We start from the raw sequence: 25000 nt of genomic DNA, 5'->3' as shown, positions 1-25000 counted from the left end.
GCGACCGAAGTTTTCTTTGTTAGACTAATATGTATCGTTTCAAGGTCTATTTCACCTCAGAAAAAGACATTAGCTGCAAAGGTTAATTGAGTTATATTAGTTATGTTGAATTGACTACGTTTACCTGATCTAAGTCTCACTAATGTAGCTTTTTTATTGCTGACAGTTGTAAGCTAAGATCGTCTTAAAATAACGCAAGCTTCTAAAAGTGCACCTCATGATCTTTTTGGCAAGAGTAGATCATTACCTTTCTGCGTGGCGAGTTTAAAAAAAATCTGTACTTGGGAACATTTTGGGCGCGAACGTCCTTAAGACTATGCGAGTACGTATGCATGAAAAATACATGGTGTACGTGGATGTAAAAATATAAATCAGTTCCAACAAAACCAATCTCTCAAGTATCGGTATCAGCTCTCCTCTGGTGATGAATTCCTTATTAGGGAACTGTCAACGATTTTTGCTGATCAATATTTTTATTACTTCACAGGCGCTGCGATTCACAGTGGTTTTAGACGGAGAGGTTATTGTTAACGAGACCCTCTCGGGTAAGGTTTAGAAAGGCAATTTGCTTTTTATGTTGCCAGTGTCGGCCCTTCGTCGCACTCCCAAGTGGCTAATGTAAGGGTCCCGAAATGAGTAGGTTGCTTAAGAGCGAAGGAATAAATGACGAACGGGGAGATAAGAGGATGGGTGCACAGACCAATATGGCCAAAGCAATGAAAAGGGCAATCAAAAAGAGTTTTGTAATTTTGATCATCATTTGGAAGAAATCTCTCGCTTGAGAGGGAGGAAAATTCTCTCTCGCTAAATCGATTGTAAGCATGCGCAATTCAACTTTAAACCGGTCAAGTCACCAAATTTGTCTCGACCCCAGTACTTACACTGATCACTCTGCGCGTATGTATGGGCAGAAGAGCTCTGGGGTCGATATTAGTCAAGTGATTTTGACTTAAAGAACTTCAGTCACTGACTTGCAGTCCTGATCACAGTTTATGTTAAATTTCACCGAAAGGAAAGAACATCAGTTTGCATAAGAATAGAGCTGAATTCCTGGATGTGATTTGGTATTGAAAGCCATAACTTTCTTAAGTATTCTTCATTCTTTTGGTCTTGAAGTTGTGTCGTGTGTTGTGGTTTTTGGCATTATGTGGTGTGGTTTTGTCATTATGTGGTGACGTTTTGTCATTATGTGACGAGTTTTATGGTTAAGTGTTGTGTGACGTGTTGAGGTCTTCCTTTGACGCGCTGTGTTCACATTTTATGTGGTGACGTTCTTTTATGACATCGAGTTTCGCCCCTTATGTGATTATAAACACAGCACGTCAAAAGAGCTCAACACATCATGATGGAAACATAACAGGTAACCAGCAAATTTCGTCACATAATGACAAAACCTCACCACATAATGACAAACCACACCACATAATGACAAAACCTCACCACATAATAAAGCCACACCACATAATAATATTGCCACAGTACACTATGACAAAACTCCAAAACAACAAGACAGCACTTCAAGACCAAAAGAATAAAGATTACATAAGAAAGTTATGGCTTTCCATAGATATGGATGCTATTTGCTTTGCTTAGAGGCACAAACAAAGTCACCATGACGTCATTATGAAAGTAGAGATACTCTTGCTTCCCTTTTTTGTCCCCAGGGTATTTCCTAAGTTTTAATTCCTCATTGAGGAATAAAATCGTCTAGCGTTATACTAAGAATATATAAGCGGCCTTAACCTATTTTAATACATTATCCTTGAAGGCCAAATGTATCACCTCAGCGCTCGCTAAGGAAAGTCATGATAGTAATCGTGCTCATATGTGCTTTGAATTGAATTGTTTTTCAAAGCTCTTTTCCCATTTGTCTGCAGCAATAAACCCACCACCGTTTTGTCAGGGGCCTATACCATTTGCTTATGTCTGTGAGAAGTACAGCAACATGTCTTACGGAGACGACAACAAGTGGGGAGGTTGCCTGGAGATCTACGGCGGAGTATTGATAAAAATATTTGATATACAATGCGGGTGCTTTTACTTGCCTGTGACACAAGAGGTAAGATAATCTTAGGGTGCGATCCTTTGGGATGATTCGAAAAAGGATCACTGATCCTGGTGCATCAGAGGAACCGAAAAATCCTTTCCAAGTGGATTCATCGGTTCCTTTGATGCACCGTGATCCAAGTGATCTTGGATCAGTGATCCTTTTTCTGATCATCCCAAAGAATCGAACCCTTATTCTTATGGCATTTCAGTCTATCATTGTGACCTTTGATTAAGGTCCTTAAGCATCTACTCCCAATAATTCGTCTTCGTTATTTATGTCAGACGTTTTCTTCTGCGTCTACATGCTCCAGCACTCGGCAACGCCACCTTTTGACTTAGGACTGTTTTTGTCCACGTGGCCTCCTACATCATAAGCGTTTGTGAAACATAACTGCCAAACCGGCCACATTTTGCTGGAGAATTAAGACCAGACCACAACACCGGGAAATCCATGCCCAGCTCTTTCCGAACAGAGTGTGGGATATTCACAGCTGTGACGTCCTACAGAGAATTGGCTTTACCGTTTATATTCACGACTTGTTCACAAAATGAATGTGTGTAGCTCTAGTTGTAAGCCTGGGCGTTCATTTCATAGACCACTCTCATAAATGGCGACCTCCTTTACATTCTTTTGTCTTAATGATAATTAGACCTACTGCCCTTGTTTTGAAATAAATGTTCTTTTGAAATTTGCCCGTCGTAGCGAGGCTAGAAAGGCTTATTAGCATTAAAACAGAGGAATATTTTATTTGGCTGCCATTATGAAGGAGGTCTGTATTATTCCATAGCCAAAAAAGAAGGGGAGTTGCAGCTCATTACAAGAGCTCATTGTTATAAATAAATTTGGACTGACACACCTTATGTGTCATCGTTTTGTACCAATAAGGATTATTTACAATATGTTTCCATCAATGCCATAAAAGGTTCAGTTCCGCCGAGTGTAAATACATGACATTCTTATCGATTCTAAACAAACTCAGGGTTAATAATTAAGCCGCCGTCATTTCAATGATGTGCGAGTTTGTAGTAGGAGAAATCGTGGAGCACGGAGATTTTCAATAATTTTTTATGATATCCCTGTTTTAGGACACGCAAATCATGGATGAAAACTCAGTGACTCAACCTTTAGCAGATCGTTTCAAGAATTCTTTCCAAGGCTCCCAGAAGGAGATCCAGCATCGCTTTGGGGACATTTTTGGCAAGAAAAAAACCAAGCTGCGTCACGCAAAGAAAAGTTGGATCGCATTGGATAAAATCATCTTTAAGAACCGTGTCGATGTGGTCGAAGAGATATAAGTTATGATATAAATGACTAGATTTAAAGCATCTCTTTTAAGATTATTTTTGGAGATAGTAAAGCAAGGGTAATTAAGGGATATATTGCTTATTTGTCAAACGGCAAAACTCAGTTTGAAATTCTCGCTTCCCTAAAAATCGATCAACAAAATGTATTTGATTTACGCTTTTGATATTTCTTGTCTCTTTGCCGTAAGCTGCCTCTTCCACAAGCTTCTCGCATTTAAGCACGAGTCACCATGGGAACGAAAACTTCCTTACCTCTGATCTTCCTTTGCACACTAGCTAATGTGTATGATTTGAGAGACGTCTGGGAACAAGAGTATTTTACGGTTGCGTGGCAACCACGAGCCTGTCTTTTTGCCTCAACAACAATCGCGAAGCTTTGGTGGGATATATCTATTCATGAGCATTAGTCTTTTCGCCATGCGAGCCAGTTGTATTCTAGATTTTTACATCAAGTGATTGGGAAATTTGTTTTCATGCTGTTTTTGACTGATATATTACCATGTCTACAAGTGGTAAAGCCAGCATAGCTGACTGTGTGGATGAGCGGGTTAATTAACTGAGTCACCCTGGGTCCAAAAGCCTTTCTCTTGCATGACTCAAATACCCCATGCACGCTAGCAAAGGAAGATCTTTACCCATGGTATATGCTGAGATAGAAATCCGTTTAAATTTTAACTAAGAAACGCTGCGTTTCTCATAGGATTCAGAATTTCGACACATCTTCCTGAAGCCCTAGTGATCTGCAAGAAAACTAATTTGGGTAATAAAATCGAGAAGAAAGTGCCAAAGATTTTGTCAAATTGGTTAGAAGATAATTAAAATCCACTTGACCATTTAAGACGCCACAAATTCGGAGGCCGGATATACAGAGACATGATAAATGGGGCAAAGCCTATTTTTTAAAGCAAAATGTTCCACACTAAACTGGAAACCTCCTTCAATAAAGACCTGCTAGGAAGCAAGCACCATTAAGGCTGACCGAACAAACCGATAACATCATGTTTCTACTGGTCAATCAGGTAAAAGATCAAAGTACTTATACGAGTCACTGACAACAATCACGTGACTCTGACGATTACTTCGGCTCATGTTATTCAAACGTCAGTCGATGTCACCATAAACAGCCCTAAGCTAAGAGTAGACTCCTCTTATCCGCAGTCTTACTTCTTCAAATTTTGAAACTGAGTGTTACCCTATCCTTTAGCCTGCGAGCAACCTCTCCCCGAAAGAGAGCTTGCTCGCAGGCTACCTATCCCTCTACCTCTAATTTGCACGGGAAACCAAAAAAAATTCCATGCGAATCCATAGCGCAATAGTAGTGCGTCTGACTCCAGGTCAGAAGGCTGCGTGTTCATGTCACGAGGGGGGCAATCTTCCCTTTACACCAAATGAATCACGTGTTTACAATCCAGTCACGTCGACGTCAATTTGCGAACTCTTATTACTTTTTTTTTTGTCTTTCGATAGTGCGCGAAAATGTGTTGTTTGATCAGAAAAATCGATGCATCTCGAAGTTAATTCAAATGCCGGCTTGTTATCGAGCTCTTCTTCTTTCTTAGTGTAAGGCCTTAACATTTGCCTGCTATTGCAACGGAAAGCATTGTATAGGGGACTTCACTGTTTATAAACAGAACAATAGAATCCTTTGTTTCGACAGCCAATAGATCTCTGGTTGGCTCATTAATGACAATAGGTGACGTAACGGTGAATATCGCTATTCTGGACAGATTGTGATCCACTGATGAAACTTAATGCACCCCTGGTGTGTCTCGAACCTAAAACCTTTGAGTTAGAAGTCCAACACGCTACTCCATTGCGCTACAGGGGCATCTGACAAAACGTTTTCGATACCCGGATTGATTTGATGAGAGAGAGAAATTTACCCCCTCAAGAGAGATCGGAATTGTATGCTGTTTGATCAGAGTCATCCACGGATCTGGAAGTGTTTTCGGCTGGTTTGTTTTCAAGAGCTTTTGCTTTTAGTGTAAGACAACAATTCCTAAAATGTGCTCGACAGTTTTAACGAAGGTCATTGTGCCTGGGCAGACTAGTGACGACTTGATCAAAATAACTCCACCCCTGGTGGGAGTCGAACCCACAACCTTTGAATTAGAAGTCCAACACGCTAGTCCATTGCGCCACATGGGCATCTGAGAAGACTTTTTCCATGCCCGGATTAGACTCTTGAGCTGTTTGATCAAAGAGATCCGCCCATCTCTACTATTGAATACTTTATCAATATGCTCTGGTTTTCATTTTTTTTTTTTTGCTCTTCTTGAAACAAAGCAACAATTCCACTGTATGTGCCGCTGCACGACTGATTGAACTAAGTCCAGACCGAATGTAGAAAGAAAGTTGTAGTTCTGTAGAAGAGTTTGTTCTGAGTTAGACCAGAAAAAACTGGTGACATCATGTTTCTACTGGCCAATTAAGTCAAAGATTAATGCGCTTATACGATTCGCTGTGACACAACACACCTTACAAGGAAGGGTTAGGGACGGTTTTCACAAACGTTGGCAGTGTAGCACTTATATTTCAACAGACATAACTGATTAGAGCGTAATGTAAAGTGCTAGTTTTTTGCCCCATATGAACCATGTGAGACGGTTAGCCCTGCTAATGGAATGGGCCCACTCAAGGACAGAGAAAAACTCTGACCAGGCCGACTTTGAAGATGACTTGCGCTCGGGTTGTCGAAACGTCAGTCGACGTCACCATAAACAGCACTAAGTGTTAAGACCTCTCTTCCGGACGATCTCAGTTCTTCACATGACGAAGTTTTGCAAGATCTGAACGAAAGCAAGTTCTTTGGCAAGCTTTTAATTGCCTGAATTCTGCATACCATCAGATCGAGTTAGCACCTGAGTCGATAGATATCAACGCATTTGTTCGAGTAGAGGGACGCGTGACTGGAGTACAGAGACGGATGGATAAGTCTTTTTATGTATCGCAGCACAACAAATTCAGCCACCGAAATTAGTCGGCCTGCTAAGTTGCTATTTAGAAGGATGATCAGCCTGACGAAAATACAACAGCTTTACTTTAAAAGTGAAGAATAAGTTAGAGACCGTGACAGCGAGAGGTAGAGAACAGGGAAAATGTATCATCAGTGCAGGCTGCAATTGAAATACCAGCAGAAAAGACATCCAAGAACTAAGCAATGATAAAGTACTACTCAAGCAAGTGAGAGATAGCAGCCTCTCAACATTATATAATTCCCTTCACAGTTGTTCAGAGGAATTGAAATAATGTCGTCGTTGAGGCTGATGGAGTACAAGACCGACGGAATGTAAAAAAACATATTAAAAATTATTTGGAGGGAGAGGATGCCGCACCCACAACTAAGTCATCAGCTGTTACTAAAGACGCAACAGAAAGGTAGAGATGGATAACCTAATGGCACCTAAGCCACAAGATTCTACTTTAAGAAAGAATTATTCTATCTTCAAATAATGCCTTTCCAGGGTTACAAGACTCTCCTCCGCCGGCAAGACATCAAGATTATGTTCTGGCCTGAATACGACTGTTGTCGAGAATGGAACAATTTTTTTAACTTGACGAGACTGAACTGTTATTTCTTCCGTAGGATTTCTTGACATAATTATTCTGTGATACCACCTAGTATTTAGGGATCTAGTATCCGTGTTCTAACCGGCGTACCCTCCCCGCCCTCCTTGTTAGCGATGTTAAAGATGATAACGTGAGCACTTCAAATCTCAGTTCAATCAATTAATTGTAACATCAATCATATCATATATGCAGTGACCACGAATGACCACGAGTTACCACGAATGCCCACGAGTGACCACGAGTGACTTCAAGTCACGACGAGTGAAAAATCGTTAAAAGGGTTTAATAAAGAAATTATGTAACAGAGTCATAATTATTTAACAGAAACATATTTCTTTGTGAATACTATCAGAGTAAGAAAACTGCCTTGGTGCAATTTTTTCATGTGCATGCCGTATTCCCGGTACATGTCCTGTGGAGAAAATGTGAAAAACGGTTTCCGGTTAAATTTCAAACGGTACAAACCGTAGAATCTCATAGGTCAAGTATTAGATATCAAGCCCGAACGATTCCACGTGTTTGAACACTATGAAAAGAAATGATTTCACTCCGAAAAAGAACAAGAAAGCTATAAGAATACAGCTATTATTGTAAGCGACGATTCGGAACACTCTGATGACAATTTAGAAGAGAAGTCTAACGATGTTCCTGGGCAAGCTACCCAAGTGAAACGCAAACACGGCCAACACATCACAAAAATAAATTTCTCCGCATACGATGATCAGGCTGATGGATTACCCCGCAAACAGAGCAATGATGGCTCTTAGGTTCCTATTTTCTATCATGGTAACAAAATCCTACCAGTGTACAGCCGAGAGAGCCCCAGTATATCGAAAATTGTCAACATTAATTAGTTCCAGTTGATCTAGTTAGTACCAGTGTTAGTTTATCTAATACGACTTGTCTGATTAGAACATTATATAGCCTTGCTGTTTGTTTATTTCTTTATTTATCAAACATTTAAGAAATTTTCAGTCATCATTCAGTGGTCATTCGTCGTCACTCGTGGTTACTCATGTGTAGTTTTAGAAACGACAACTGAAACGAGCATATGCGATGTACTAATGTGAAAATTAAATGAAGCACAATTTGATCAAAAAATGGAGATTTTTCCTTGATCATCCGCCATTGTGGTTTCTTCATTACAAAAAGAAAGAACTTAGTTTTAAGTAACAACCATAGTAGCCCTTTCGACGGTTTCTTTATCTGGTTTTTGTTTCTTCTCATGTTTCTCATACATGCCCATCAGACCTTTTTACAGATGCTAAAGACGTAAACATGCAGGTCCACTGAACTGTTAACCACTTTTTCTGAACAAATGGTCGGTGGATCTGTTGAAATTAACAGTGATCGACTCACGTTGAAGTTAGATACAAAGGCTGAAAAAAAGATATTTTCATGGGTCCCAGACCAGGAGATGCTGAATTATGGTCATGCATACGCGACTGAGGTAGCGCCTACGACGAGTTGCGAGACTGAAATATTTAGGTGATTATCAACTGAAGAAGCATTTGGGGACCCTTTCACAAAATCTTCAATTACGTGCGTAATACCACGAATCAAGAGCGCTCGCCGCAACAAATAAAACAAGAACAAAGCTCAAGTAGATCTTGAGGGAGTCAGCTGCTGTTTGAGATACCCGCTCGTGCTCACCCCCAAGACTTTCTTAGTGCGCCGGGATGTAAATAGAACCTGTAGGATCTGAGATATTAGTCAACCTAGTTAAAACTAGTTTGATTGCCTGCCATTTCGATGGTCAAGTTCTAAGACATTATTGCCCAAATACGTTGGACAAGGTTGCCAACAAGACGACCCTTATGCATTCCTCGAAGAAAAAAGAACAGAGATTTCAGTTGGCACAGGTATTGTAGCTGCAAAAAAAAAATATTCAGTTACCTCGCCGCCAAAGATCACGTGAGAAAGATTATACTCAATTTAAGTCATCTCTTAGGGATTTTATTTCACTTATAAGGCTAGAGCGTGCGTTGAAACAGTTCATCGTCGACGTTTGAAATATTAGTGAAAGAACTCCTATGATGAAATTGTTCGTTTTTTTGCCTTTTTATTTCGCTTTAGCCTCTTCATCTGAGGTGAACCAGAATCAACTCGCAGCAGCAGGTAAGAGAATAAGTTGTCCAGATAAGTAAGAGCACCCCCTCTCTCTTTCATCTTAGAATACGTTTGCCGTCAGAGCTGGGTGATTTTTTTATTACATGTTCCAAAGAGAAATAACAACCGCAAATGCTGTGTAACATGAAGAACAACAATACGATCGTAGTACTACTCGGCTTGTCATTGTTTAGTGCTTGTTTCTCGTAGCTGGCAAAAATCGATATTTTCTTTTTTGGATAGTCTTGATACCAGAGAATGACTTTTGCTGTGGAACGTTTCTGAAGCGCGCAATAATAACTTGCTGAGTGATTCAAAGGAAACATTATGGAAGAAGGGGCAAGTAAGGAGGGATGCTTAGCACAATCGAGTTAATAAGCTCTCTAAACGCACCCAAACAGATAAATTTGATGGTGCAAAAATATGACTGTGTCAAGGCCTCACGCAGGAAATCACTGGTCAAAGGCTGTGGCAGATTCAGTGCCGCTCTTCAAGAGACAGGGTTGGGGTCCATCGTTGATTGGCTGTTTGTTTTGGTCCATTGTTTTCTGAGCCAATCCTGAGAGCTGTTGTAATAGCTGCGTACTGACCCATTGAAATAACCTGTATGCTAAGACATGAAACATTGAAAGGTCATTGAAAGGGCCTTGTATCATATCATCGAATTATCGAGAACAACTCATTGAATTGCCCAGGACTTTTGCCAAGAGAAAATTTCTATTGTTTTTGCTTATCATATTCAAAGGCCCCGTGAAGGTAATCCTTAAGCGTCGATAAAAAACGCAGAAAATATGCTGCGTGGTTTAGAATTGACATAACATCGCAATAAAAAATATTATCAAGAGTTACCTAGGCCCAAACCGCCCCTCTCAACTTCCTTAAAACGGCATTCGTCGCATAATCCCTAAACAACGGTTTTGTCATTGGTTCCTTCGGCTCCTGTGCACAAGTTTTTTAGCGGGGCTCCAGGCCAACAAGCGGCCTGAGACAGAGCCCCATTCTTAAGAGAATATGGTCAACCTTTTTTCGTTTGCATGCTTGTCACCTGATTGACAGAGAGTAAGTCCGTCCGTCCGTCCGTCCGTCCGTACAGACTCTGGTGTGGAGGGGATGGGAGACTAAGAAAGGGAAGGGGGGGGGGGGGGCGTATCGCAAATGCAGCTTTGAGGCGCGAATGGGCGAATTTTCTTGGCGGGAAACTTTTGCGCAGCCTGCGTTTATCCCACTGACCTTCGCCGCTTTTGGGAAAGAGTTTTTGCTATTAAGGTGGCTCAAACCAGTTTCATCACTTTCAAGAGACCTTGTTATTAAAAGGATTGACAATACAACACTTCATCACGTAACAGCAATGTTATGGTACCATGTGAAACATCAATTATTGCTGAACAAGATGTAATCAGCATGCCAGGATGAAACTCTCTGCAAAGTTTAAAAAAATTATGTGGAGCGGATTCACAGCTACTTAACTTGTCAATTATTTAAGGCGGGTCTGAATCCACTCCAGATAACTTTTTTTAACTCTGCAGAAAGTTTTATTCTGGCATGCTGATTACATTTCAGAAACAAGAAATGGGGTCATCAAGTTTGCTTTTGAGATATGAGCAGCTAAAGCAAAAATATGGGGTGTTTTTGCAGGGCTTTCTTGTTGCCACGGTAACGTTTTGCGTCAAAAAAATGATCGAATATTTTTCAGTGTTGAAGTGTTAATCCTTCTAAAAAGAACGTTTCTTTCAAGCGTTGAAACTGGTTTGAGCCACCTCAAGCTCAAATTTGGAGAAACGATTGAACTCATTCGAATAAAAGAGACCGCAACTTAATTTGAGCAAAGAACATCGGGAAAGAGAGAGGCAGAGAGCACGACTTAACCGACAAAGAGGAAACGGAGAAGATCGCCAAAGAGAGTACGTTCGTCAAAAATATGCTTTTTAGCCACTGGGGAAGTGCAGAAAGATATGATAGGACCTCTAAAACCTTCACTTCTTCATATCTTGCTCTATAATTCTACAAAAAAAAGAACTTAAAATTAATGCTATGAACGACTTTTCTAGGAAGAACTGAGAATTATTTAACATATGCCAATACTGTATACTCACCTGAGGAAACAGAAAGCTAGATAATAAAAAAGTTAAAGACATGGTAATTCCCAAAAGAACACGTTTTATAGAAATCGTACCAAATTTTTAAATCAAATGGCCTGTGTACGCGACTAACATGAATTGGCAGAGTGTGTTGCTTCCATTTGCCTCGGTATTCCTTGTGTCTTTCAAATAAAAAACATCGAGCAAAAATGATAGCTTTTTCTGGACTAGACTTTCGAAAAGTCCTTAACCGCTTCGCTGCCGTAAAATCACGCTTCATTCGCCAAAGCATTTTCAGCTCCTGGGATTCTCGTAAGGTCGACCTGTGGCAAGTATAGTTTTGGACCTAGATTACGCACAAGCTGTAATGAAATAGCGACACAACTCATTGGAATAAAGCTTACTTTGTTAAAGATATAATGTCACAATGGACACCAAGCTACACAACTCGGTAGATTGTATTTGTGGCGCAATGACCGCTGAGCTATATAACTCGAAACGTCTATTTTGTGGCCACAAAAGTTAGACCTCCCAAGATCTGGCGCTTGCACTTTTTCAGCTGGCCCTTGCATAATAAATTGTCTGCAACTACGGTTCTTTATTTGGTTCGATGTAACGTCAGTAAATTGACTTCTGAGTTCGTATTTCCTTTGATTTAGTCCGACGGCATGACCATAATAATTTCTTCATCGAAAACGAGCACAGTCGAGAACAAAAATCCTTTAATTCTGTTTGAAATACTCCGATCAGGAGACGCATAGGACGCTGCCGATGCATATAAAAAAATTCGAGAGCATAATAAACGGCGATTTTACATACCAAGTATCCAAACCAAACAGAACTCAACATGAGAGCATGGTTAGTAACTATGATAAAAGTGAAGCAAATACGTGTCGAAATTTGTACCCTGGTGTCGACCCATCTAAAGCGAGACTAGGAATGAAAGCGAGGCAAATGTGTGTCCAACGGAAACTCAATTATTTTCGCTATAGCAGCATAAAAAAACTCTATAAACCACAGGATGCCCACAAATTTAGGTTTGCGTTCTCCTCTGCAGTCGAACGCAATTATTGGTAATCAACACGGCGGCCCTTATGTCAGGTAATGTTACCCTACTGTTTTCGTCGCTTTCTTCTCTGTTTCTTTATTATACATCTTAAAAATATTAAGGCACAGATAACCAATATTTACGTTTTACCATTCCAAGCACATTAAACAAAGAGATGGTCAGATACTGTCAGTGTCTCTAGGTATGCATCTTATCGCGATCAAACGTACGAAGCCGGAGTGAGACTGTGGTAGGTCCGCATGACTTTGATCTTTTGCAACTAAAAATTCTAAAAGTAAAGCACTACTTCGAGAACATTTTCCCCTACACTAGAAAAAGCTTTCACGTGAAAATACAGCCTGTGACAAAAAGTTAGTTTCGAGCTGAGAGTTGCACATTTGAAAAAAAAATTAAGGGCCGGTTCACATGGAAGTGGGGGAGCCCGGGTAGGTGAAGTACCCTGCCTTCCCGTAGTAAAAAAGGCGAGCCTTCACATGCAATATCAAAAGCCCCGGGGTACTGGGGTGAAACTAAACATAATCATGATACCCGAATGAACATCACCCCTGTCAGGCGGGGCACCCCACCTTCAGCATTCACATGGAGAAAACTCACCCCTACCTAAGCGGGTTACCAGGACTAGCTGACCGGGTAACCCACCTCGGTGAGGTACCCGACCTCATGTGAACACAGTCGAGAAAAAGAGACAGATTGTATGGAGAGATTGGTTGTCCTACTGAGGCGGGGTACCTCACCTAACCGAGGTCCCCCACTTCCATCTGAACAGACCCTAAATATCGTTTTGCTTGTGACATGACATGATTTTATCTTTATCATATATACTGAAAAGGTGGAAGTGACAGTTCTGAGCTAGTGTATATCTTCATATGAACCACCGAAAAAGCGTCACAAGAAGTAAATTTATCCACCGCACCGATGAGTCTGGAGAGCTTAAAGTTCTGAATGGTATACAATACTGGAAATCGCTTCTCAACGCAACACCCGCCTGGTATGTTAGCTACGCCATGCTGATGAGGCCCAGCAAGGCCGAAACAGCTGTCCATGGCTGCTAATTGACCGGGGTAAATGGTTGTGCGCATGCGTGATGTGTTGGCCACACCGGGTTGTTAAACCGAGTTGGTGTTAGCGTGTGTCACCTTGCTTTTTTTGTTTTTTTTTTTTGACTTAGGAAATATAAACTAGTTTTAGTTCTTGCTGAGACAGTGAAGGGCGTGGAGGTTCGAAATATCCGATACCACCGAAAATGCCGTAGCATTTTCACCATGAAGAAAGCTCTTGAGAGGATTTGCTAAGACGAAGAGACTTTCAATCCTGAATCCTTATCGGACCAGGAGGGGAGATCGAGTCGAGTACCTCCAACCAAGAGCACTACTTATGAGCGTATCTGTATTTTTTTTGTTGTAAGGAAAGTAAATATAAGAAAGGCAAGCAAACGTGAGAAAAATTGATTCAATGTTCTGATCTACGCGGTGATGAAATGATTAGAAAAGTTCTGATAGCAAACCACGACACCAAGATTAAGTCTGAACAGTACCTCGAGAAATTAGAAATTATACCCCCCTCCCCCCCCCCCCTCCCCCAACACATGAAAGTGTCACTTTTGTTGACTCACCGGTGGACAAGTACAATCTCATTATGAGGGAGGTTTATCAAAAACTGTTTGATTACATCAGACTGAACATTTTAGACAATCTCCACCTTGTGAGGTTTACAGAAATAACCCAAGAGCTGATTACGTTTATGCAACGGTTAGCCGGGCGGTAAGGAGGTCAAGGAATCAACCAAAACCACCTCCGCAGAAACCTCGAGACAGAATCTAGGCCATTGTAACAATTTGAAGATCTTCTGGTTTGGTTTTTGTCCCTGAAAACCTATCGCGAATCCAGCTGGCTAAGGAGGTTGCGCAACTTTGGAACATCAGGAGGTCATTAATAACTCGTTAAGACCAAAAGCCGTTCATAAAGTGGCTCTAAACCCCATGCAAGGAGGCAATTCTCTCTGGCAAGGATTGTATGTCATGACCTCCAAAGCAGTCAGAGCTTTCTTTGGATGCTATTCAAATACCTGAGATCGTGAGGGTATTTCTTTCTACGTTGCGAAACGGAAACACGGAACCTCCAAGTCGTTGTTCGCAAAGAGTGCATTGCCTTTTAAATTGTTTTCGACAAGACCTGATTTTTGGAGTGACCCGTGGACAAGTCAAGACCTCAAAGTACCTTCTTCTACCCGACGCTGTCAAATCATTGACCAACAAGTTTGAACGGCAATGACAACATAAGGTCGCAGATAAGTACATCTTTAGCATGAGACAACATTGATCGCTTAGAGGAGACTTTGTCGAGCGACGGGACGTCCCATCATGTAAATGGAATCGCTATTCAGGCTCCACATTTCGGGTCTCATCTTCCGGCTGACGAGAGGAGGACAAGCTCGGCTTGGATTTATATAGTGAATGTGTTTGTTTAATTTTGCTTAGATGATAACGTAGGGACTATGAAGTTCACAGTTCATAGTTTCCATTTACTCCGCCATCAATAATATTTTATTCGACCGTTCAGTAGCGGGTCATCAGAAACAGAAATCAACAAAGTAGATCGAAATCAGCCAATCGCAATACGCAATCTGACCAGTTTCCCGTTAAGCTACAGTGGAAACGCTACAATTGATTGGAATTTGAACTTCGCAGTGCATATGTTCTGATCAAAAACGCAGTATTTGTTAAATCTCGTTTAAGCTGGGCGTATTCTCATGACAATAACGGTCCTCTTTCGAAGGTGCTTGAGTAGAGATTAATATCGTGAAGTGTGGTGAACACATTCAAGCTGTCGACGACACTTTTACTGTTTGATTTTTAAACAAAAATTAAATTCGAGATTGATTGCTTCATTGGTACTTGGATCACAAACCGTATGACATGCACCCCGGCCCTGTCTTGTTCAGTTTTAATTCAGAATAAAAAAGATTCAATTTTTACACGTTCAAAGACAAAATAAGGTTGCAGAGGGAGATAAGCCCAATGTGTGAGTTATATTTATGACGACGAAGGAGCAGGATTCCCGGCTATTCCGTCCGGACCACCTCGTCCTGCAGGATAACATTTTTAATTTTGTTTTTAATTGGTCAACGTCGTAGATAAATTAAATGAGGTTTTAATTGGCCCTATGTAAAGGAATCCAGGTGGCTCTTGGATTCCAGATTCCGGATCCCGAATGGTGGATCCCGGATCCTGAACCTTGGATTTCGGATTCCAAACTAACCTCTTCCACCGAAATAGATCTTGGATTTCACCGAAATCTATGGATTCTGGATTCCATAGAGTGGATTCACCATTCCACGCTCTAAATTCCGGATTCCAAAACCTCACATTTGCTGGATTTCGGATTCCTTCACATCGGGCTATTTGAAATGAGATAGAAACGAAAAAATTAATCCCAAAAGGGACACAAATACACTCGTCGCTCTCCGAGATTCTCGTCCTGATGAAGTCACTAAAGTTTAACTAAGAATTTCCTGTTCTTAGGGACATGAACCAAAAGCCGCAAGTATATTAAATGCAAGTGATCTCAGCCAAATAACTATCTCTTTCTTTCTCTTTGTTGCACAAATTTCTTTCGATATTCTTGGCATCTACAAAAAGTGTTTTGGCGTCAATTTTAGCCTGAAGTACGAATGAGATCCTTTCCAGAAAAAGGGTATTTTGTTTGTAGGCGTCTATAAGTCTCTTTGTAGAAATGACAGAAGTAATAATTTTGCTGTTTATAGAACTTCTGGAGACGCACTTTGGCGCTGTTGTTAATGATTTCTGTGCCTGCACAAGATTTCCGCTGCCACGGTGTGGCTGTTGCTACGATTATAAACTTATGAAAGAATCGCATCTTGGTAAGTGTTGTGTTAACTCTAGATCTTCTCTTCTCGAAACCTTTACCCCATTATCCGAGAGTTGGTAGATTATGGTTGTTACCAGTGTACCAATCCAGTGACAGAGTCCGGGGACAGACTTCCTGAAACGCGTGTCATGTCCAAAGGGAATGAGAACGGCGGTCGCTATATTTTGACCTTGAATTTTTTTCCTAAGGGTATTGCACAAAATGGTCGTTTCGTTTTTCTCACCGGAAAAATAGGAAACTTGGCTTATTTCTGAGGGGATCGTTGTGTCGGAACTGTGGTCTTATTCAATGGGGTTAAATTGTTGATGATCTCTTTTATAAGGGCTTTTGATTTTAAATAACTTCTTTTAAAGTGAACTTCTCCTTAGCTTTTTCATGTGAACAATTAGTCCGCAGGATAGTTATCAAACATAGCCAGTGGTATATAAAAAAAAAGTCGTCTGAAGTACAAATATAACACACCATGTATGATATCACAAAAACTGTAAACATACCTCGATTAAGCAAAAGTCACCGAATGAGAGTAGTCTCCTGAGAAGGACTGTTGAAGAAAACATGAGCCGAGATAACGTTATCTTCAGAGTCTGTGTGGTCGAAAGCGAACCATGGCAATGAACACAATAGGGACCTTTAGATTCTACGACGAGGACGATAACGAGTACGAGTTTTGACTGCCCGTTTTTGGCGAAAATACTAAGGAAGTTTATAACCCGTACGCTTAATCTTACTGTTTGTTGGCAGTATAGGTTGCTCAGTTATTTGTATTGCTGGTAACTGAGCCTTTTTTGCCCATCAAAAAATGCCAAAACTGCTACCGTGTTGTTGACTTGTTTTGGCGACGACATTTTTGCAAAACCTCGTACTAAAATGACGACGGTAACACGTTTTTCCGCCAAAATGACGCTGGTTTGCTCGCGGTCCTTGTTGTTCTACGTGAAAATTTCGTACTCGTAGTCGTTCTCGTCTAAGAATCTAAAGCTCTCTACTATCGTGTTCATTGCATCGTGAACAGCACTCACGGGCCCCAAACGAGCGCATTTTGCCCGAATTACCTAAACTGACTTCCACAATGCTTCAAATGCTCGTTTAGTGAGTTTCTAGCTTCCCTCAAAAATAACTTATCTGTTCGGATGTTCTAAGAAAAAAATTAATCTTCAATTAGCTATTTTGCCTCGTCCGAAAGTTCTAGCGATCGTGACAGCTCTGATCAAAAACTTTACATTACGTATATAGTCATCCCCGAAAATTTTAGGCGACGTTTGTTTAAAATATGATTCTCAAACAAACTCTTGCGAAAATTATAAAAGTTAAGAAATCTTCAAATTTTATGCTATAGTCAATATCACAGTTGACTCTTACTCAGTTTAGTAAACTTCAATGTGGTTTCGAAATTTTTGTGCGCTATTTACTCTTCACTGCCTTTCCTAAATATCTAGGCAATCCCTTCAGAAAAATGGCCAAAATCTTAATGCGCCTAGAGAGTCTGAGCACGTAAATTCGAAAATTGTAGCCCACCTTCCTTCCGCGAACGGATATTTACCAAAATTATTAGTTGGGTACCCTTTTAGGTACCACTTAGCACTGTCTGACGTTTTATGCCAAAACAAACAACATGGTGACGACCATCAGGTCGACGGGGCAAATATCACGTGACTAATAAGCACGCAACTCGTGCAAAACAAAACTGTCAACACAAGTCGCGACAATCTGGTTGTTGAATTATGTTGGTAAACTTAATCCACTCTGGGGGTAGCAAGAACACATGTGATTGTAGTTTTATGTATAAGATACCAGTCCCTACGTGAAGCAAGAGAATTGAACTCGTCCTAAACTAATCATGTTTGCACCTTTTGTTTTGAACGAGAGAAAATCACAGCAATCAATCTTCGAATAGCGAAATGAAAATCATCGGATGTTTCTGTCGTCGAAATTTTGAAAAACCATTTCGTCTTGATGCTATTGTTTCAGGAAATAAATATGGCTACTGATGCTGTGAATGAAATATAAACATGCCTATTGAACTTGACAAATTCTCTTTTTGTCTTTCAGTTTGTACAATCTTTTCGCACTTGAAAGACGTAAAAGTAAGTTACCTGTATCATTTTTGAGAGACTGAAATTTTTGAATTTAAAAGTTAAAGAACATGAACTTTATTTAAGTGTCTACCCTTCTCGCGCTGCATGGAGCACTAATTGGGGACACTGTAAACTGAAAACGCAGATCAAATCACACTTTGGTTTTTAGGAAGGGGGGGGGGGGGTGTAGGGGGAAAACCAGAGTACCCGGAGAAAACCCTCTCGGAGCAGGGTAGAAAACCAACAAACTCAACCCACATGAGTCAGGGAATTGAACAATAGCCACATTGGTGGGAGGCGAGAGTGCACTGACCACTGCACCATCCCTGCACCCCAATAAGCACATAAATTGGTTAATTGCAAATGACGATCGTGAGTTGCTTTGAATTTTAGTTTGCGTCTTTGTTGACATCAGGAGCCCATGAGTAGGAGCTTGTCTCTCCCATACAATCCCTTTGAGTCAATATTAAACACTTAATGACTGGTCCCTCGGGAAACAGTTCATTTTGTTTCCTGAGAATCTCAATGTTTCCCCGAAGGGCAGCCGAGGGAAACATTGAAATTCGAGGGAACGAACTGTTTCCCAAGGGACCAGTCATTAAGTGATTTGTTATATAGCACAAAAAGAAAAACGTGAAATGGTAACGACAACGGCGGCCGTCGGTCAACATTCGCGGGTAACAGGGCACTGTTACCCTGTGACGTCATAGATTTTGCACTGTTGCCCGCTCAGAGACTTTTTGCGGGAAAGAGTTTTATTGTTAGATGTCATGTGACCTCGAAGTAACCAATGAGAGCGCTGTTGGGGAAAAAATTCAGCTATATAACAACTGCGAGTATCTTTCTATTTTTAGAACGCCACGAGTTCTTCGGCTCTGCACGCACTGTTAAGGATGGCCAATCAGAATAAAGTTCTTGCTAAACGAAGACATTAAATAGCACAAACAATGTATGCAAATTGTGCAAATTGATGTGAGTCTCCTTCTGAGGCGTTAGTTGTCTGAAAAATAGAAAGAAACGCGCAAAGGTTGACTCAAGGATATGGTACATAGGGATCAGAGGCTTTAGGCCAAGACACAAATATCACGTGAAATCGCCTAAATATGATTTTGGAAAGTCACGAATTTTTTCTCTGTATATCTCAAATTTTTTCCAAATATCCTCAAAATATCTATTGGCAGACTACCTTTATTTCCGTAAATAATACAGCAATGACCTAACAAAGTATAAGGCAATACACGAAATTCAATGATGTCCTTGTAAAGCATATAACAAAACTCTAAACAATTTTTTTTTTCAACATATACGACATATATTAAATGTAGAATACTGCTGCATGTAATTATTGCAGGCCCATATGGAAGGATTTGTGAATTTTAAAATTATTTGAATTTCTGTGTCTGTAGGCAGCATTTAACTTTAAAATTTGCTTTCTTTCTCCATGTTTCTAGGGAAAAAAACGTGATATTAATAGTTCTTCCCTAAAACAAATATAAATATCACAATTTTTTTCTAAATATCTCGAGATTTTCTAAATATCTCAAAACATATCCGGATATTTGTGTCTAATCAAAAATAAGACGCAAGCAGCGGTGACAAACATTATAAACAAATGCATTGTTGAGATTATTTTCTTAACGTTTCGTATTCTTCGACATACATCTTCAGAAGTAACCGTTAACTACAAATTTAAACTTTTTATATGTAACAAAAGTAACTAATTAATGGCTAAGGACTATAGGACATTTCCGAGTTCATGTCTGCCTCCTCTTCAAAGCGAGTCTAAGTGCGAAGTTTTTGTGATGGTAATTAGTTCTACTTTACATATGAATGAAAGCTAATTTACATAAGAAAAAATCGCACTTAGACCCGTTTTGAAGAGGAGGTAAACATGGACTTGGAAATGGCCTACTAATGTTACAAATATGGTAAATAAAGGAGAAAGTAATTGACTAATGCTAGTTACTAAAGATACACCGACCCTACTAATGTAATCTGTTAAGGCGGCAAAATACGAGATACAAAAACCCTCAACTTGTCGCGAAACATTGTTTCGTTGCAAGTTTTGGTCGATGTTTCGCGTTTTTCACCTTGCATGATTAACTTGTCCCGCAACAAAAACATTTGTTGCGGGTTGAAGAAATGCAGCGCGCTGATTGGTTGATTTGCTAGTACACCAGCACATTTGTTGCGCGAAAAGTTGTGAGCTTGATGAAAAACGAGCAACAAAGCCAAAATTTGTTGCTCAGACTCAGAGTAGCCGCGCTCTACTTTTCGCAACAACTTTCTTCAACCCGAAACAAATGTTTTTGTTGCGCGACAAGATGATCGTGCAAGGTTAAAAACGGGAAACATCGACCCAAACTTGCAACGAAGCAATGTTGACGCGCCAAGTTGAGGGTTTTTGTATCTCGTATTTAGCCGCCTTTAAGGTAAAATGGCTTCCTAGTTCGTTACCTTCTTAGTTATTTCAGGAGACCGATACCCTTTTATCTGATTTAATTCTATGTAATGTAATTTTTTTTGTAATGATATAAGGGTAGAACAGAGTTATTGTTGTTGTTGTTGTTGTTGTTTGAAGGCTGTAGCCTGACAGCCGAAAGCTCCAAAGTTTTAACTGTATATAGCCAGTGAACGTTTTTATAATTTTTAAAATGTTGTTGTTGTTGCTCATTTTCACAGGGGCTGCGATTTTCTGTGGTTTTAGATGGGCAGGTTGTTGTTACCAAAACTCTCTCGGGTAAGGTGTGCAATAAAGCAATTTTTGACTTGTACAAATCCCAGAATACACCTCTTTTACCTCTCCCACCCCCCCCCCCCCCCCCCACCCCCGAAAAAAAAATATATTGCATAGGCATTGTTTTCGATATCTCTTGGGACATCTTTATGTCCTTTATGTCCTTTATGTCCTTTATGTCCCAGGAAAAATTGCAAACAACGATTACGCAAATTGTTGAGGGGTAAAAGAGGTTTATTCTGGGATTTGTGCAAGTAGAGAATAGTTTTGCTGTTACCAACCCAGCCTACCACATGTATTGCATGTGAAGCTGCCACTTAAAGGTGTGCTAAACACATACATGTGGTATGTTAGCTACGCCACGCTGAATAGGCCCAGCAAGGCCGCAGCAGCTGTCCATGGCTCCTAATTGACCGGGTGAAATGGTTGTGCGCATGCGAGATGATTTAGCCACGCTGGGTTGGTGTTAACGTGTATCACTTTGCTTTTATTGTTATTCTTTTCTTTAGAACTGACTTTTAATATATCGAAATTGGTCTATTGGCTTTTTATCTTATGAGTGTGGCGTGAGAGTTCCGCCATTTGCTTTCGTCGCACGCGCGAGTGAGAGTGATTAATGTAAGGGAATAGCTCTTTGGAGGTAAGGAATTAATAATGCAATTCAAAAGGCAAAAGGAGAGAAATAAAGGGCGATGGGTTCTAAGACCAATGTTGCCAGAGGCAATGAAACTGTTCGGACAATCAAAGAGTTTTCTTCTCGTGGCCATCAAGTGGTAATTAAGAGGGACGAAAAATTCTCAACGCTAAATTGTTTGTAAGCATGCGCAATTTAATTTAAAACCGGTCAAGGTACTTTTGAATTTCAGTCACGTGCTTTGAGTCACGAGATCAGAAGTCTGCTTAGTTGTGGAAAAATAGTTGAGAGACTCACTAAAATATTTTTCGACACCTTACGCCTGGTTTTCACTGGCGACGCAAGCACAACCGTTTTTTTTTTTATTTCAACATGAAAACAGGCTTGACGCAAACATAACTTACAAGCGCAGGCACAAGGATCAATTTTTTTTCTTTCCTTTTGCTTGCGTTCATGCTTGCGTCGTGTGAAAATGAAACGCAGCTTAAAGTGCCCCTGTGATAAAAAAAACCACTTCCTTTTTTCCTTCAGATTTTGAAAGTGTGTTTGCTTGAACACCTGACTGGCAAAAATTTGAGCTTTGATTCTTAGCCAAAGGCCGTTTACTTTGAGTGTAAGTTTTGGATTTCACGGTCCGCCATTACTCACGTTCAAAACTGACCGATTGGACCTCAGACGGTTGGATCCAGGGAAAAGTGACGTCAGAGGCTCACTAGCTTAAAATTTCAGCGTGTGAACGCAGCTTATTATATATGCAAAGCGTGAGTCTAAAAGTCCGAAAGCCCAAAACCCCCGTGCTGCATATTAATTCTGCGGCGTACACACGTATTGCATTCTTAAACTAGTGAGCCTTTGACTTCATTTTCTCCTCGATCCAGCTCTCTCAAGAACATAATGTTAGTAAGGGCGGACCATTAAATAGGACAATTACAGTTAAAATAAAGAGGTGTCTTTTTGAAATCAAGGCTTAAAACGTGGGTCACTTAGTGTTTTGTTAACATAGTTTTGAAATTCAAAGAAAAATATGAATTGATTTTTTGTTCACAGGGGCACTTTAAGCATAAGAACTTTGCTACGTCTGGCCAATTAAAGCACTCGTTCCAGATTCCCCGCGTCAAAGCATTTAAACAAAATGGCGGATGCCGTGGTTCATTTTGATGCTTGTGTCGACGTTCGTTTTCACTTGCAGAAGTTACTTATGTTTGTGCTTGCGCTTGCATGCTTGCGTCGCTAGTGAAAACCAGGCTTTAGGGATACCCTATTGACGATTGAAAATCGCCTGGCCTAAAACATAAAGAAGTCTATTTGTGGCCGTTTTAGGAGGATACAATGAAGACGGTAAAACCCCGCGAGTAAGAACCTGTTGGCCTAAAACTTGTCAGTTAGACCCCCCTCTAAACCAGAACCTTTTGACCCTAAAATTTGAAACAGGTTCTCATTTTTTAAAATCTAAAAAATGTGTGCTGTTTGGCAAATAAGATAAATTGACATTTAGAGTTCTCTTTGAGGACAAAGGTCATTCACTACTCCCGCTAGCAATGTTAAAAATCAAATAAAATAGGTTCTCAGTATGCAGTTATCTAAATAAAATTACTACACATGAGTCTGGGTAAATACTGCTATTTACGTGATTTTTTTTTCTTCAGAAAATAAGAACTTATTAAAGAACCTAGATAGCCAAAATTTCTGGAGAAGCACATAACCTTGAAACGTCTAACTTGCAACTCTTTCGTTGGAACAACGTTGGAACAAGGCTGGGGAGTTTAAGAGACCAATGTTACGACCCAAAAATAAGATCGACGCTGCATGCGCGGGAAAATGCACGAGCTACGTTACATCCAAATAAGGAAATTTTTAAACTCATTGAACCCCATCTCTGAACAAGTTCAACGCTGCAAGGTCACGAGCTTCTGAATTCTAAGTACCATTTATATAACATCCTGTTTAGGCTGAGGTTCTTACTCCCGGGGTTTTAATGTAGGGGTTAATTAAAGGCGGACGTAGCTTGTCGGTCGATCTAGGTGTTAACCTGGTACCTTTCGCCCCCAAGGGGTACCCACTGAGGAATAAAATTGACTGGCCTTAGACAGACCATAATTTTAGAAGGCAAGGGGCTAACTATGAATCACTAAGGTAAGCACTATCCTAGTGGCCCAACACGCCGGAGCTTATCCCCGGTTTCCTTAGCATGAATCGACAAGGAGTATTTCCACTCCCCCCTGGACGGGATGCTAGTCCATCGCAGGGTTACCCCCAGCCTTGAATTCGCCGGTACCCATTCATACACCTGGGTGGAGAGAGGCACCGTGGGAGTAAAGTGTCTTGCCCAAGAACACAACACAATGTCCCCAGCCAGGACCCGAACCCGGACCACTCGATCCGGAGCCGAGAGCACTAACCATGAGGCCACCGCGCCTCCCTATGAATCACTAAGGGACAAACTAAAGATCGGGTGTCCGAGTAATACAATTTACCTTCTTCACAAACCAAGGCTCATTTAACTGACGGGCTTAAAATACGGCTGACTCAAGAAGTGTGGCCCAATGATCGGGGCGTTTGGTTGGCAGGCAGATGGAAAACTGATGCTGAAATTTCGCTCTCTACCACAAAGCGAATCGGTCTTCTGTGATGAGATACATTGACCTTATCCCCATAGGGGCTATGGAGGGCCAATAAACGAAACAACCATTAAGGATCCCAAGTGGCTGGGCAAACACCACTGGTTGGCTATCGACAAGCGTACCAGCGATTACAAGTCATAGACCAATTCGGCTAACTCAATGTTGTACCCAATTCAAATCTTTTGGGAATAAAGCGTTTTGTTCCAAGTATTTCCATATCATTTAAATGTGAGTGCTTCATTGTCATGCAAATTCAACACACAAAGAATCTTAACCCCGAGAGATTTGAATTGGGTACAACATTGAGTTAGCAGAATTGGTCTATTGAACGAGTGGTCTTAGCCCAGGATCTCCGTATCACAAAGCAAGTGAGCGCTGCTAACCACTAGGCCACACTGACCTTCTGGTCCAAAACGTATTAAAATTGGGCCATAAAACAAAGTTTTGCCAAGAGACAGGTAGAAAAAAGAATAGAAACTGATCTATTTCTGCTTTTACGATATGCATTGTAGACAGTGTCCTTCATATTTGCGACCTTCACCTATACAAGTTATCCTTGAACGACACATGTATCACCTCAGCTCACGCCAAGAAAAGTCATAGCAATCTTGCTTTACTTAAATCAAATTGCTGTTTAAATTTCCCATCTGTCTGCAGAAATAAGCCCGCCAGCTTTTTGTCAGGGGCCAAAGCCGTATGCCTACGTTTGCGAGAAGTACAGCAACATGTCTTACGGTGATAACAACAAGTGGGGAGGCTGCCTGGAGATCTACGGCGGAGTATCGATAAAAACATTTGATACACAATGCGGGTGCTTGTATTTGCCTTTGTCAAAAGAGGTAAGATAACTTTATGGCATTTCATGC

The 25000-nt window shown here is 40.7% G+C and overlaps 2 protein-coding genes and 1 non-coding gene across 3 annotated transcripts in view; 2 read left to right on the top strand and 1 right to left on the bottom strand.

Annotated features, from left to right (window-relative positions):
* LOC138004069 (fibroblast growth factor receptor 4-like) overlaps nucleotides 1-4192 on the top strand; it is a 21346-nt gene extending 17154 nt beyond the window's left edge. Inside the window, exons 9-11 of the mRNA XM_068850464.1 lie at nucleotides 488-545; nucleotides 1878-2059; nucleotides 3136-4192. Coding sequence (XP_068706565.1) covers nucleotides 488-545; nucleotides 1878-2059; nucleotides 3136-3345 — 450 coding nt within the window. The 3' untranslated portion in view covers nucleotides 3346-4192. The remainder of the gene's footprint in view (nucleotides 1-487; nucleotides 546-1877; nucleotides 2060-3135) is intronic.
* Nucleotides 4193-5428: 1236 nt separating this feature from the next.
* On the bottom strand, nucleotides 5429-5502 carry Trnar-ucu (transfer RNA arginine (anticodon UCU)). The gene has a single exon. It is a non-coding gene; the product is annotated as a tRNA-Arg (tRNA).
* A 3159-nt stretch (nucleotides 5503-8661) lies between these two features.
* Nucleotides 8662-25000, top strand: part of LOC138004078 (uncharacterized) — a 17696-nt gene continuing 1357 nt past the window's right edge. The window contains exons 1-6 of the mRNA XM_068850475.1: nucleotides 8662-8786; nucleotides 9001-9042; nucleotides 15943-16059; nucleotides 18117-18151; nucleotides 20825-20882; nucleotides 24792-24973. Of these exons, the coding sequence (XP_068706576.1) occupies nucleotides 16041-16059; nucleotides 18117-18151; nucleotides 20825-20882; nucleotides 24792-24973 (294 nt within the window). The 5' untranslated portion in view covers nucleotides 8662-8786; nucleotides 9001-9042; nucleotides 15943-16040. The remainder of the gene's footprint in view (nucleotides 8787-9000; nucleotides 9043-15942; nucleotides 16060-18116; nucleotides 18152-20824; nucleotides 20883-24791; nucleotides 24974-25000) is intronic.

The sequence above is a fragment of the Montipora foliosa genome, chromosome 5 (assembly GCF_036669935.1).
Source record: "Montipora foliosa isolate CH-2021 chromosome 5, ASM3666993v2, whole genome shotgun sequence".
Classification (NCBI taxonomy): Eukaryota; Metazoa; Cnidaria; class Anthozoa; order Scleractinia; family Acroporidae; genus Montipora; species Montipora foliosa.
Note: the sequence above shows the minus strand (reverse complement) of the source record. Positions and strands in the feature narration are given on the sequence as shown.